This window comes from Podarcis gaigeae (genome assembly GCF_964106915.1).
Source record: "Podarcis gaigeae genome assembly, chromosome: 17".
NCBI lineage: Eukaryota > Metazoa > Chordata > Lepidosauria > Squamata > Lacertidae > Podarcis > Podarcis gaigeae.
Window position 1 is genome coordinate 3,417,154 of NC_139694.1, and position 14,899 is coordinate 3,432,052.

The following is a 14,899-nucleotide window of genomic DNA, read 5'->3' on the forward strand; positions in this document are numbered from 1 at the left end:
TTTGCAAACAGCACGTAGAGGATGGAGAGAGGGGGGGGGGAGGATTGAGGGAGGGAGGGAGGGGCGGCGGTGCTGCAGGGATGGGATGCCAAAAACAACACACTCAGCCCGGCTCCATCAGACTTCTTTTCCTGCCCTCCTTTTTTTAATCCACAGTCACATGCATCACATCACATCCCATTCAAAGCACAGAGACACTCCTCTGTCTCTCGGCACCTTTCGGGTACTACGCGCCAGGGAAGCAGCGCTCCTTGGGTCGGCGCTGCGCAGCGCAGGAAGGAAGGATGGAGGCTTTGCAAGGCTTTGGTCCTGCTCCACTCCGCGAACCGGCTGGCAGCTGAGCTCCGGAAAAGCGGCTCTGGGCAAACACCCTGTCTGGGGACTGGCACTCTCGTGTCATTCTGGCACATCCTCCTCTTGAGCGAGGTCATCCGTTTCCTGGAAGAAAAAGGGGAGGGGGCGGAGTGGAGAGGAAGAAGAGAGGGAAATTGGGTTATTTCCGGATGGAGGGTCTTTCAGGGGGCAGGCGGCCTGATTTGGCACACACGACACCCGCGAGACGCACAAGGAGAGGGCTGATCCCACCCGCTTCTTGAGAGCCCAGATACAAAGATCAGAAGAAGGACATAATCCTGTGCCGACTCTGTTGAAATGGATGGGAATGCGCAGCGGCCAGCAATTCTGATGCGGCTCCTGTAAAACTTCCCACTGGATGATTATGCACTAGTAGAGCATCAAGTCTAACAACCTTAGCGCAAAATTTCTTCTTTCCCCCCAACTGCCTTCTGCTTTCATCTCTTTTATTAGCGGTCAGCTACTCACAGAATTGTAGAGTTGGAAAGGCCCAGGAGAGTATCAAATCCAGCCCCTGCAATGCAGAAATCTTTTGCCCAGTGTGGGACTCAAACCCATATTCCTGGCATTAAGAGTCTTATGCTCTACCAACTGAGCTAGCCTTATGCTTGTCTGTCTGTCTGTTTTTATAGCATCTAGAACATATTAGAAGCTTTATAACTAATAAATGGTGGTGATCAATTTTCTATATATATGTATTCTCTTCTGCAGGTATGGCTTTATTCATTTTCGGATTAGCCATTGGATCACAGAACTAAAAGCACAGCATGCTGACATTTACAGTTTGCTTCCAGGCGGGAGCTGCAAAGAGTAGGGGCGAAAATAGGCTTTATTTCACCCAGGTCAAAGACACCCCCCCACATGCATTTGCCTACACACGCACACACACACAGGCTGGGAGCCTCAATGGCCCCCCTCTGGGGGTTTCATCTGGGGTGAAAAACCTGGCTGCCCCCCTCCACCATAGCTACAGCACAGCACAGGGGTGGCAAATGGACCACTGGCAGGAGTTATTTTTAATTTATTGGATTTTATCCAGAAAGGGCAGGTCCAGATTAAATTGGGGGAGGGGGGAAATGGGCTGGTATTTCAACACCAATTATGTTGTGCGGATGCTGCAAACACTGGAATGCATGAGGAGCACCAGTCCTGCCATAAAGCACCCATCTGGAAGCATTCCTTAGAAAGAAGGAAACCGGCTGCTTGAATTACTGCTTCAAAAGTCTTCCCCACCCATGCCCACCAACAGACACTGTTGCTCCCAGTCTGTGCTGGTTCAGTGTCCTGTTCTGGCAGGCAGCCTGTTATCTTGTCTGTGACAGGCACCCTGGTCACATGCTGTGGGATTATTGAAAACAGTGTTTCTTTTTTAAAAAACAAAACAAAACAAAACTGCCTTTTAGCTAACATAAAAACCCCACACCCTCCTTCGAACCTGGCTTCCCTAATTATTTTATTTGAATTTTCAAATGGATTGAGATATCATGACTTTGAATGTGTTACTTGTATTGCACATATTTCTGGGAAACACTCACGCCCCCCCAACTGAGATCTTCATATGTCTTTGGGGGGTACCCCCCAGTTGAGAAATGCAGATGTGAAAAAATTGCTTCATTCATTCTCTCATTCGCTCGGAGTCCTGACACATGAAGAGTTAAGAACAGCTGCCAAACGAGGCTAGCATGCTAGCAGTGGACACCCAGGCCTATGAGAAGCTAAACACATACTCACAGCATCTTTACTTTCCATGTTATGCTTTCATCCTCCTAATAATGTTCACTCGCCACCTGAAACATCTCAAGATATTTTGCCCAGACGATCAGCCTATGGCACTCTGCTTCCAACAGTGACCAGTCAGATGTCTCTGGGAGCTCAACAACCAGGGCAGAAAGGCTACGACTTGTGGTTTGCGCCAAGCACTTTGAATGGGTGTGGGTGTCAATGGCTGCCCTTTTCTGCACCTTTCCCAGCTCTGAGATATCCATCTGGAGATGTGAGGACCACAACTGTGTGCAGTATTCTAACGGTGGCCACACCATAGATTTGAAAAATGGCATTAAGACTTCTTGTTTCATTTTCAACCCCTTTCCCCAACAATAACATTGTTGCTGAGCAAGACCTCCGGGTCAGCTTTTAACAGAGCAACTAGCATGCATGCGATTGGATCCCGCCCAGAGAGAGCGACAACGCAGGGAGTGATCTAAGGCTGAAAGTGACCAGATTCCTGATTTCAGGCTTTTCTTGTTTTAACTGGGGATCCACACTATTCGTACCACCCCTGCCCCCGTGCTCAAATTATGGGGAGAAAAAAATACAGTGGTACCTCTGGATACGAACAGGATCCGTTCCGGAGCCCCATTTGCATGCAGAAGCAAACGTAACTAGTGACAGCACGTCTGCGCACACGTCACTTTTCGCTTCTTCTGCGCATACGCGTGACGTCATTTGGAGCATCTGCGCATGCGCAAGCGGCAAAACCCAGAAGTAACACGCTCTGTTACTTCTGGGTTGCTTCAGAACAGAACTTGAACGCGCTCAACCCGAAGCACATTCAACCCGAGGTATGACTGTAAATGAAATCCATGCACTCCTTTCCACCCCCTCCTCCATTATAGCCAAATTTTATCACTTTAAAAAACGGCAGGGAAAGAGGTTGTGTGACAGGAGGGAGGAGCGTATGGTTCTCTGTGGCTCCTGACAATTTGAGCCTTCGCTGCCCCTCCTGCCGTCCCCCTTTGTGTCTCACTTCCAGCTCCAGCTCCTTCTCTCTCTCCTTCTCTCTCTCTAGTTCCAGCTCTTCTTCCCGGCGCCTCTGCCGTAGCTCCTCGGCATCTGTCCGTTCGTCCTCTTCGAAGAAATCCTTATCGAGGCGCTCAAGGCGTGGAAGCATCACCAGCACTTCCACCCGGTAGTCCCCCTCCTCCGCGCAAGGGTTGTCTAGCAAGACCAGGGCTCGCAACATGGGCAGCACCAGCAGCTTTGACACTTCCTGGAGCTGCATAATCGCATTCCCCCTGCAGGAGAACAAAGAAGTTAGCAGGTGCGGGAACCTCCTGTTGAAAATGTTCCCTCTGTGTGCCAGTTTGGCTCTCTGATGCCAGAGTTTGCCCTTAACAGCTAGTGTCATAGTTAAGTACCTTCTATGCACAAGGCAGTCTTCTGTGCTGTACATAGGTAAAGGGACCCCTGTCCGTTAGGTCCAGTCGCAAACGACTCTGGGGTTGCGGTTCTCATCTCGCTTTATTGGCCGAGGGAGCTGGTGTACAGTTTCTGGGTCATGTGGCCAGCATGACTAAGCTGCTTCTGGTGTACCAGAGCAGCGCACGAAAATGCCATTTACCTTCCCGCCGGAGTGGTACCTATTTATCTACCATATTTTTCGCTCTATAAGATGCACCAGACCACAAGACGCACCTAGTTTTTGGAGGAGGAAAACAAGAAAAAAAATATTCTGAATCTCAGAAGCCAGAACAGCAAGAGGGATCCCTGCGCAGTGAAAGCATCAATCCCTCTTGCTGTTCTGGCTTCTGGGATAGCTGTGCAGCCTGCATTCGCTCCATAAGACGCACACACATTTCCCCTTACTTTTTAGGAGGGAAAAAGTGAGTCTTATAGAGCAAAAAAGTACGGTACTTGCACTTGACGTGCTTTCGAACTCCTAGGTGGGCAGGAGCAGGGAATGAGCAACGGGAGCTCACCCTGTCGTGGGGATTTGAACCGCCAACCTTCTGATCAGCAACCCCTAGGCTCTGTGGTTTAGACCACAGTGCCACCCGCGTCCCTTGTGCTGTACATCCAGACTCTAGGAATGGCACCAGAGTGAGCCGAGAATGGCAGGAACCTTTGAAGCATGGCTAGGCCACTATATGGCCACTGGGAACATATAACACTGCTCCTAAAATATCTGTACTGGCTTCCACTACATCTCCAAGCGCAATTCAAAGTGTTGGTGTTGATATTTAAAGCCCTAAATGGCCCCAGCCCTATACCTGAAGGAGCATCTCCACCCCCATCGTTCAGCCTGGACACTGAGGTCCAGCTCTGAGGGCCTTCTGGCAGTTCCCTCACTGCCATTGATATAGCGTGGGGGGGCATAGGAGCCATGTCCCAGACACACAACCTGGGAGGCACGAGCCATGCGCCGCCGCCCCCCCAAGAGACCCCCCCTTGCACCCTGCCGACGGCGGGGGCTGGAGAGCACAGAGGTTGAAGATCGCCTTCTGTGTGTCCTGCCTCTGTCTGACATGCCCAGCCACAGGTAACCCTTCCCAAACTTCTGTTTTCTCACAGCCAGCTGGCAGCTCTGGTGGAAAGAGGAGACTGGCTGGCAATGCTGCCACCCACTCCCCTGAACTGGGCCAAGCAAGTGTGCCCATGTGCCGGGGCCACAGTGGGCCTCCTTCTGTGCCCTGCCCCTTCGAGGGCGCACCCTGCGTACCTGACCTGGGCACTGTTTAGATACTCCCCCTCCCTGCTCACTGCAAGAAGGGAGGTTACAGGAAACCAGGCAGAGGGCCTTCTCGGTAGTGGCACCCTCCCTGTGGAACACCCTCCCATCAGAGAAAAAGAACTACACAACTTTTAGAAGACGCCTGAAGTTTTTTATGTTTGAGGTCTTATCATGTTTTTATATGTGTTGGAAGCTGCCCAGAGTGGCAGGGGTATAAATATAAATATAATAATGATAATGCCCAGCCACGGGCCCAATTTGGCTCATGAAGCAATTTCCTTTTTTGTTTTTCAAGAATATTTATTAAGGTTTTCAATAATAATACAATAAAAATCAAAAAGAAAAAAGAAAAAAAGAAAAAAGAACAAAAATACAAAAAGGGAAAAAATTAAAAACACATAAAGTTTCCATTACTTATTTTTCATTAACTTATTTCCCAGACCTCCTCATACCTCCCTTTTTTGTATTCCAATTCAAATTATTAGTTCAGCAAATCATTGTTAATAAATTTTAACCTATTTCTAAACCTTTTCCCCCCATATTCTCTTAAAGCATTACACATGAAGCAATTTCCTCTACACCTGACATTATTTGTTCTTGTGCACTGATGCTGCCAGTGCACAGCTGAGAGCCTTAAAGTGCACCCTCAGTTGTGCATTGGAAAGGGAGGCTTCCTGTCACTGTCAGTCAGCTGATTGGCAGTGGGAGCAAGGCAGGTGGTCAGCAGCCAGCCAATCCAGGGGTTTGCAAAAAGCACCGCTCAGCACTTTGAAGTGCTTCCAATCAGCTGATTAGCGCCGCTTCAAAGCACCACACAATGCTCTGCACAAGCCCTACTTCAAAGTCCTGAGGTTGTTGGGACTTCAAAGCACCCAGTCAGTGGCCCACCAGCCAGATCCAGTTTCCTACCTATGCTTTAAGGATGCTGATGTTGAAATTCCAAGTTCTGACTGCTCAGATAGACTGCTCGTGCTCAAGATAGCTAGCTACAGCTATCTACTTTCACAGATTTCTTTTTTTCTCATTCCAACCACTCCTGCTCAGATTTGGTGGCCAAATATGGTTCAACATCTCAGTAACAACGCTGTACAGCAGGGGTGACCCTTCCCAGAAGCTGTTTGGCTCCAATTCCCATCAGTCTCATTGGCATGGCCAATAGTCAGAGATGATGGCAGTTACAGTTCGATATCTGGTGGGCCACAGGTTAGGTAAAGATAAAGGGACCCCTGACCATTAGGTCCAGTCATGGCCAACTGTGGGGTTGCGGCGTTCATCTCAATTTATTGGCCGAGGGAGCCGGCGTACAGCTTCCGGGTCATGTGCCCATCAGGACTAAGCCACTTCTGGCGAACCAGAGCAGCGCACGGAAATGCTGTTTACCTTCCCGCTGGAGTGGTACCTATTTATCTACTTGCACTTTGACGTGCTTTCGAACTGCTAGGTTGGCAGGAGCTGGGACCGAGCAACGGGAGCTCACCCCGTTGCGGGGATTTGAACCACTGACCTTCTGACCGGCAAATCCAAGGATCTGTGGTTTAATCCACAGTGCCACCCGCGTCCCTTCAGGGCCACAGGTTAACCACCCCTGATTTACAACAAATACTTCAAGGAGCTAAGAACCAGTCTCAAACCTAGACTTGGCTCAGATACCACTCCCTGCCTCCTGTGCCAGTTCCCTTCTTATTTCTAAGAGGCCCTGGTGGAAATTCTGTACTACGGGAAACAACTCACCGTAGGTTGAGATACTGGAGAGACTTTAAGCTTGCTGAAAAGCCATCCAGGGTTTCAATCTGATTGTCACGCAGATGCAGAGTTGTGAGCTGCCCCAGGTCCTCCAGGCCCTCTATTACGGTAATGGCATTCTGGGCCTAGGGGGAAAGATGTTGCAATGTAAGAGAAAGATGACATAGGAAAAGGTAAAGGACCCCTGGAGAGTTAAGTCCAGTCAAAGGCGACTATGGGGTTGCGGCGCTCATCTCGCTTTCAGGCCGAGGGAGCCGGTGTTTGTCCGCAGACAGCTTTCCGGGTCATGTGACCAGCATGACTAAACCGCTTCTGGCACAACGGAACACTGTGATGGAAACCAGAGTGCATGGAAGCGCCGTTTACCTTCCTGCCGCAACGGTACCTATTCATCTACTTGCACTGGTGTGCTTTTGAGCTGCTAGGTTGGCAGGAGCTGGGACGGAGCAACGGGAGTTCACCATGTCGCGGGGATTCGAACTGCCGACCTTCTGATCGGCAAGCCCAAGAGGCTTGGTGGTTTCCAGACATAGGGAAACTCAGCCCTCCAGATGTTTTGAGACTACAATTCCCATCATCCCTGGCACTGGTCCTGTTAACTAGGGATGATGGGAGTTGTAGTCCCAAAACATCTGGAGGGCCGAGTTTGCCTGTGCCTGGTTTAGACCACAGCGCCACCCACGTCCTTAGACATAGTATTGATCCAGAGTACATCCATATACCCAGCAAGGGTAAGCGGACCTATAACTAGTAACCTGTCAAAATCCAATAGATTTGAGGGCATATCTATACTACAAAACTCTGTTGCAGCATGAAACACAGCATAATCATGTGTGACATTAACTGCATGCATACAATTACCAGGCCACAGGAAGCCTGAGTAGCCCCTGAGAGTTGGTGACACTGAAAACACATGTTTTTGCTCAGGCATTTGGGGTTCGTAGTTAACGAAGCCGTCATCAGTAAAGTTCTCTTACCAGGTACAGAGTTTTGAGCTTGGGCAGGCAGAATCCAGCTGTGGACTTCAGGCCGTTTCCCCGCAATTCGATCGTCTGCAGATTTGACAGCTTCTCTGGGTCCAGTCCTGTTATTGCCTCGATCTCATTACCTGGGTGACAGAAGAATTAGACTGTGATGAAAGGGATTCCTTGCCCCAGGGGATTACAGAGTATGAGTTTCATTGTCTAGGGATAGAGGGACTCTCTTGAGTGTTGCACACCTACTTTTCAGGTTGAGGCTGACCAGCCGCGGGTGCCCAATGCCATTGCTGTCCTTGATGTGATTGCTGGCAAAGCTGGCATGCTGCAGGTAGATCAGCTCATCCAGGCCGGCGCTAGTTAGCCGATTGCCATCCACCTTCAGCCACAGCAGATGCGTGAGTCCTGACAACGGGGACAGGTCTTTGAGCAGGTTTTCGGACAGGTCTACATAACGTAAGTGGATGAAGCCTTGAATGAGGTTGATGTCTGTCAGTTCCCTACCAGAGAGTGAGGGAAGAAAGCAATGTTATTTACCAGTGCCAGCTTTCCAGGGCGATTGTCCCAAACTGCTCAATTTTTCCAAGAAGCTTGGACAAGGAAATTATCCCGTTTCTGGGCAGCTGCACCCATTGGAAGGGGGGAGAAATGGGGGGCAGGTTAGTCATGCCTGTGCACTCACTTTTCTTTGGCCTCTAATTTCACAAATGCATGAGCCAAGCCATTGCCGGTTTTACATAACATCGAAAGGCCTTCCTTCATGTGATCCTCGGTGAGAGGGTTTGAGACTTGGTGCTGGGAGGGGGGGGGAAGCACAGCAAGAAGAAAAAAGACATCGGATAAAATTAAAGTTGTCAAGCGGCAAAGATTTCTGCCGAATCTTTAAATTTGCCTCTGAATCAGGAGATCAGGCAATGGCGACTTATCCCTCAGCCCCACTAATTTTACACACAGTGTGCCTTCTCACCTGTGTTACACCTGGAACACACTACAGAAGGCAGGTTAGGGGGCCACACCAAAAGACTGGAATGGGGTCAGAGGTGATCAAAGACATTGCTGCTCCCCCCAGTTTAGTGGCAAAACTACCATATTTTCGGTCTATAAGACGCACCAGACCGCAAGATGCACCTAGTTTTTGGAGGAGGAAAACAAGAAAAACATATTCTGAATCTCAGAAACCAGAACAGCAAGAGGGATCTCTGCACAGTGAAAGCAGCAATCCCTCTTGCTGTTCAGGCTTCTGGGATAGCTGCGCAGCCTGCATTCGCTCCATAAGACGCGCACACATTTCCCCTTACTTTTTAGGAGGGAAAAAGTGAGTCTTATAGAGCAAAAAATACGGCAAATGGCAGCTGCAATCTGAGTTGCAGTCTGGCAGCCTTAGATAAAACCAGGGTCCATGATCCTTTACAGAGATGACCATGGGGCACCCAGAAAGTATGAAACAATGCAGTTACGTTACGTAAGAACATGAACCATTCCTGAAATATAATAACCAACGAGCCTCTTGCATATGTACTTTAAGTATGTATACAAACTCAATGAGAGGTGTGTGCTTGCTTTTGGTGAATAATCTCATTTATACGAGGCCTAATTTGAGGCAAACAGACTCCCATCTCCTCATCAGCATTTACTCTTGCTCTCGTTTTGAAAAGATATCTATTCACATTCTGCAAATAAAAAAAAGACTATTTTGATGCTATACTATGCTACACTACACTGAAATGTTTCTTTGATTGTCATTGAATCTTCCGGCCAAGGCAGCAGACAAGAAACAGACCCATCTTGGAGTATTTCCCTTTTTCCACCACGGAAGTCAACGGGGAAGAAATTTCTCCTGCCCAATCTAGGGCCGGTGGAATGCTGTGCCATGTATGGGGGTAAATGTGCTGCTCTTGTCTGCCGCTCAGATATCACCCAGGACTCCATCCTGTTCTGCTGGCGATACCTTATTTTAACACCCATGGACCAAGCAAGGCTTCCGCCAAATCCTATCACGCCTCAGCCATCAGAACTCAAGTACAGGAATTCACCATTCGTCTCTTCCATGGACATGAAAGAGCCTAACTTTGGTTGAATTGTGTCCTGCATTTCTGAACATAAAAACAAAACAAAAAAGCCACCAATCTGTTACCTCTTCCTCCTCCTCCTCTGGCGCTTCCTTCTCCTCCTCCCCTTCCACCTCATCTCCACCTTTCTCTTCAGCATCATCCTTCTGATCTTCAACTTCATCTTCATCATCCGGCTCCTCATCTGACATTTTCAAGGGCTGGTACAACGAAACAGACTAAATGTGGTTTTTCAGCCACTGGCTAGAGAGAGAGAGTCCCCTCATTCCCTGTGGGCTACCGGTGGAAGAAATACCCATTCATCTCAACCCAGATCCATGCATCCCGCCAGCATCTCATCCCATAGTGGTAGGAAGCACATTTTAGGAAAAGCAGGGGTTGTCAATGTTTGGGGGCCTGTGGTCCCATTTGCAAACCACTTGTGGGCACCACACACAAACACCACAGCCAAGCACACCCCGCAACCAATCCTATCAGCTATGGCAGAAAGCGTGTTTCAAGTCTAATTTCAGCAGCATAGGTGAGGCCTAAGCAGGCACATGTTTGTCCATGAGTTTGTTGCCAGCATCCATCTGTCTTGAGAGACAGTGGAATGAGCCTCTGGGGGTCAAACTAAAGTGACCTCCTTGGGGCACAAGCCTGAGCAGTGGGGATGGAGGTCCTGGGCTGCCCCGACTTCAAGACCCCCTTCTCGACCTCGCTGATGGGCTCCAAAAGGAAGCAGAGCAATACGTCTGGCACCAGCTTGGCTCCAGGAGTTGCTGGAAGGAGGCATACAAGGTGCCGTCCAACTGTCTTAGGGACTCCATATTTGTGTAGGGTTTACTCCTTAGCCTTCCCCCCTTTTCTCCTGAAGATGTACCACAAGGCAGTGGAGTTGTAGGACCAGAGTTTCCTTCTCCTAGATGGGCTACCATCCCTGGTGGACGAGCCCCATCTGCCCCTCACTTTCCTCTACAGTACATACAGAAACCACCTTCTTGACCTTTGAACCCATTCTTGGTCTCATCCACTCAGTTCACCGGATCATGTCATCACATGCAGGGGAGGTTCCCAACTCGCTGAGGGTTTGAGACCCAGCGGCTACCCTCACCTGGTTTAGCTGACCCGTCAAAGCCGTTCCCGGGGTGTGACCAATGTCACATGCTGACAGCGTCTAGCAGCCACAGGTGAGAGCTGAGTGCAGGATGGGGACCAAAGGTGGACAAACAACCCCAGAAGGAGTGCATCATGTCCCCCAGAAGTACTAAAGGTAAAGGTAAAGGGACCCCTGACCGTTAAGTCCAGTCATGGCCGACTCTGGGGTTGCGGCGCTCATCTCATTTTAGTGGCCAAGGGAGCCGGCGTACAGCTTCCGGGTCATGTGGCCAGCATGACTAAGCCGCTTCTGGTGAACCAGAACAGCGCATGGAAACGCCGTTTACCTTCCCGCTGGAGTGGTACCTATTTATCTACTTGACTTTGAAGTGCTTTCGAACTGCTAGGTTGGCAGGAGCAGGGACCAAGCAACGGGAACTCACCCTGTCGTGGGGATTCGAACCGCCAACCTTCTGATTGGCAAGTCCTAGGCTCTGTGGTTTAACCAACAGTGCCACCTGCGTCCCAGCAGAGGTAATACCCCACCCCTAATACCCCATACACCCCTGGATACCACACAGGTAACCCCTGCTGTATTTCAATTGGTCCTTGATTTAAGTTCTGGCCCCCCGAGGTCTTTTTTTACCCTTGCTGTCTAACTAATGCCATCTGGTCTGGATCCCCTAAATGGCCTGACCACAATGACAAGACACCTCAGATATGTATCTATCAGAGTAAGGTTGCCCAACAATTTTGGGGAAAACTAAAAAAAAATAAATGTGGCAAATCTATATACAGTATCAGAGGGCAACAAGGATTGCGAAAATGATGGAACCCGTATCCCCCCCCCCCCCCAGGTTCTGGAGCCAGGAGCAAAAGTCTAAAATGAAGGGCAAAAAAGCAGCAACAACCAAGCACAATGATGTGATCCTGCCATGTTTTAAACAGTGCTAAGGCAAAGAGTTGTGGGCTGAGGAGCTCAGCCACCTGCTCAGCCTTTTTTTCCTTAAATAATTTTTCTTAAATTTTCCATTTTAACAATCCAATCAAATCACATTAAGTACAAATACCTATCATATAGTCCAAATATTCTGCCAAATTATAAATTTTTGTTGGGGCTTCCCATGCTTCAAGTTCAGTGGGGCTCTAATCATCTTATGTTTCTAGTGCCTTGAGTTTCCAAGAGTTCCTTCTTTAAATCTCCTTGTTGTTATCCTTCCGCCACCTGCTCACCCTTAAAAGGGGGAGAAATTTCACAGTTGTGACTTGTCATAGGGCTGAGAGAAGCGGCGCTCGCTCAACTTCCCCCCTTCGCTATTGCCCTCCTGAGCAAATGACGACCCTCGGAGCCTGCGATCCCCAAACCAGCCAAGCCACAGACCCTCGGCCCAAAGGAACTCTCCCCATGCATGCAAAGCCCCTTCCCTGCTAACCCTCCTTCTCCCTTTGTCCCCAGGATGGGGAAGAAAGAAGAGCGAGGACAGCTACCCACGCTCAAGCTCCGCGCTGCTACTGCTGCTGCTGCTGCTGGAGTTTTGGCCGAGGCGAGGCGGCGGCGGCAGGCGGGGTGTTTCCGTTGCTACGGGCCCGGACGGACGCCGTTGCCAGAAGCCTCCGCTCCCCGGGCAACCGCGACCTGTTTGACGCGTGGTTGTTGTCGCCCAGTGCGGATGGATCGGGGCTGGAACGAGGCAGGCGCGGGCGCTGATTGGCTGAGGGAGCGGCATGATTTGCATGAAGAGGCGCGGGGGAGGGAGGGGGAACCTCACTTCTTGTTGTTGTTCTTTAGTTGTTTAGCCGTGTCCGCCTCTTCATGACTCCCTGGACCAGAGCACGCCAGGCACTCCTGTCTTCCACTGCCTCCCGCAGTTTGGTCAAACTCATGCTGGTAGCTTCGAGAACACTGTCCCACCATCTCGTCCTCTGTCCTCCCCTTCTCCTTGTGCCCTCCATCTTTCCCAACATCAGGGTCTTTTCCAGGGAGTCTTCTCTTCTCCTGAGGTGGCCAAAGTCTTGGAGTCTCAGCTTCAGGATCTGTCCTTCCAGTGAGCACTCAGGGCCGATTTCCTTAAGGATGGATCGGTTTGATCTTCTTGCAGTCCATGGGACTCTCAAGAGTCTCCTCCAGCACCAGAATTCAAAAGCATAAATTCTTTGGCGATCAGCCTTCTTTGTGGTCCAGCTCTCACGTCCATACATCACTACTGGGAAAACCATAGCTTTAACTGTACAGACCTTTGTTGACAAGGTGATGTCTCTGCTTCTTAAGATGCTGTCTAGGTTTGTCATTGCTTTTCTCCCAAGAAGCAGGCGTCTTTTAATTTAATTTTAATTGGATTACTGTGATGTTAAAAGGTTTGCCTTGGATTTGTATCGAGATCATTCTATCATTTTTGAGATTGCATCCCAGTACAGCTGTCGCCACTCTTTTGTTGACTATGAGGGTCACTCCATTTCTTTTACGGGATTCTTGCCCACAGTAGTAGATATGATGGTCATCCGAACTGAATTCGCCCATTCCCGTCCATTTTAGTTCACTGATGCCTAGGATGTCAATATTTATAACCTCACCTCTAGGCTGCGTTAAAGCAACAGGTGGTGACTTAGGGACCTCTGAGTGATAACGGATGAGTGGGTGTATATGTGTGCAAATGTGCCCCCCAGATGCAAAGGAGACTAATAGCCATTGCGTTTCTTGTGCATATCTTTCCAGCTGCAGCAGTATTGTCCCAATCTGAGTTTTCTGTGTTTCCTTTCTTTCTCTTCCGACCTCAAGGGGAACCTTTTCCTCCCTGGCCCACACACACACAACCACATGCATATTTGCTGCAGGATAATCCTGCATTCATTTTATGAAGTGGGCACGAAACCTTAAGCTGCAATACATTTAAAAAGAAAACCAAAAACCTGCTAGAAGACTTCGCTGCAGAAAAACGAAAGGGCTTTTCCTCTTGCAAAGCTGTGTGCGTTCCCTAAGATGACTCCTGCATCTTCTAGGAACCACACTTCGTAAGTGACCTGCTACAAGTTTCCCAATAGGCATCTTTGCCTCCCTGTTTCTTGCCCCAATTCCTGTACCTGTAAGGACAATTTTGTTTTGAATCGTAATACAGTATAGCAGTTTTGTGCAAGATCTCTTCTACACAAAACAGCTGTTTTAAAAACCAAAACAAGCCAGGGACCTGTATCCTTTCTTGTCAGCTGATGGAAGCGAAATGGAAGCAGGAGGTGTGGCGATAAGAGGGAACCACAGAACATCACCAGAAGCCACCCGCTCAAAGCTCTCCAGAGCCTCCACACAGGTGGAGAACAAACTATTTTATACTGGAATTTCTTCCCCTTTTCATTTTTTTTTAAAAAAAATATTTGGTTTTACATATTTAAATTTATAACCACACCACAACATATCCACAGTTTTAAAATTTCTCCAAATCTCTGGACTTCCCACCATCCCTTCCTTGGGTTCTTTCGTTAAACCTTTTCTCCTGCGTCTTTTTTCAATAATCCAAGTGTTTTTTTAATAACTCCATTATGTCCAGAGTTCTCATTACATTACAAGTGTTATTGCAGCCCTGCTCATGTTTTCAACTGCTTGGGTATGTAGAGCTAGGATACAAGCAGAGGCAGCAGAGAAATGGCAGAAGGAGGCAAGATGGCGGAATGTGGAGGTGAACGGAAATAAAAGGCAGGAAACAGTGAGGTGGCAAGAATGAGGATGGATGGCGGCAAGAATTGCAGGCTGCAGGTGAAAATGTACATTGGCTTGCAGTGTCCTCCCTCTTTCTCCACATCAATCAAGGATTAAGTTTTCACTCGATCAGCCTGTATGGAGATAATTAATGGAAGGCTCTGATTTGCTGGGATACAACCTGCCATTTTCCACCATGGAAATCCATGGTCACAGCTGAAACACCTATAAAGTAGATACTTGATAAAAAAGGGGACATTGCCATGAATTTAATAACACACACAAAGTATTGAGATTTGTCTAGCTCTTTCTCATGACATTCTCACAGCTACCAGGGTTTCTTAGACATCCATTTTTCTAGGTCACTGTTGCTAATTTTAGTAGCTCAGTTTGAAGATTGAAGGGATTAGCAAATATGTGAGTTTGGGGTGTACATGAGCAAAACAGAAGCTACCTCATAGTGGAGCTATTCGTTCTTACTTTATATATTTCTACTTGTAGTTGTTCATATCATCTATACTGTAATTGTTCATTCAAACCG

The 14,899-nt window shown here is 48.7% G+C and overlaps 1 protein-coding gene across 1 annotated transcript; it reads right to left on the reverse strand.

Annotated features, from left to right (window-relative positions):
* Positions 1-123: 123 nt before the first annotated feature.
* LRRC23 (leucine rich repeat containing 23) lies at positions 124-12,329 on the reverse strand. Its single transcript, XM_083719593.1, has 8 exons — positions 12,159-12,329; positions 9,659-9,793; positions 8,207-8,319; positions 7,771-8,024; positions 7,525-7,655; positions 6,536-6,672; positions 3,101-3,368; positions 124-438 (listed from the first exon to the last, which is right to left on the reverse strand). Exons 2-8 carry the CDS (start codon positions 9,782-9,784, stop codon positions 397-399), a joined length of 1,071 nt encoding a protein of 356 aa, XP_083575719.1. The 5' UTR covers positions 9,785-9,793; positions 12,159-12,329; the 3' UTR covers positions 124-396.
* Positions 12,330-14,899: the final 2,570 nt, after the last annotated feature.

Bases quoted from the DNA above. Each gene is read 5' to 3' on its own strand.
- LRRC23 (XM_083719593.1), bottom strand. From the start codon at position 9,784: ATGTCAGATGAGGAGCCGGATGATGAAGATGAAGTTGAAGATCAGAAG. The intron at 8,320-9,658 runs GTAACAGATTGG...CCCCCCTCCCAG, and splicing joins CAGAGGAGGAGGAGGAAGAG to CACCAAGTCTCAAACCCTCT. The intron at 3,369-6,535 runs GTGAGTTGTTTC...GTTCTCCTGCAG, and splicing joins CTCCAGTATCTCAACCTACG to GGGGAATGCGATTATGCAGC.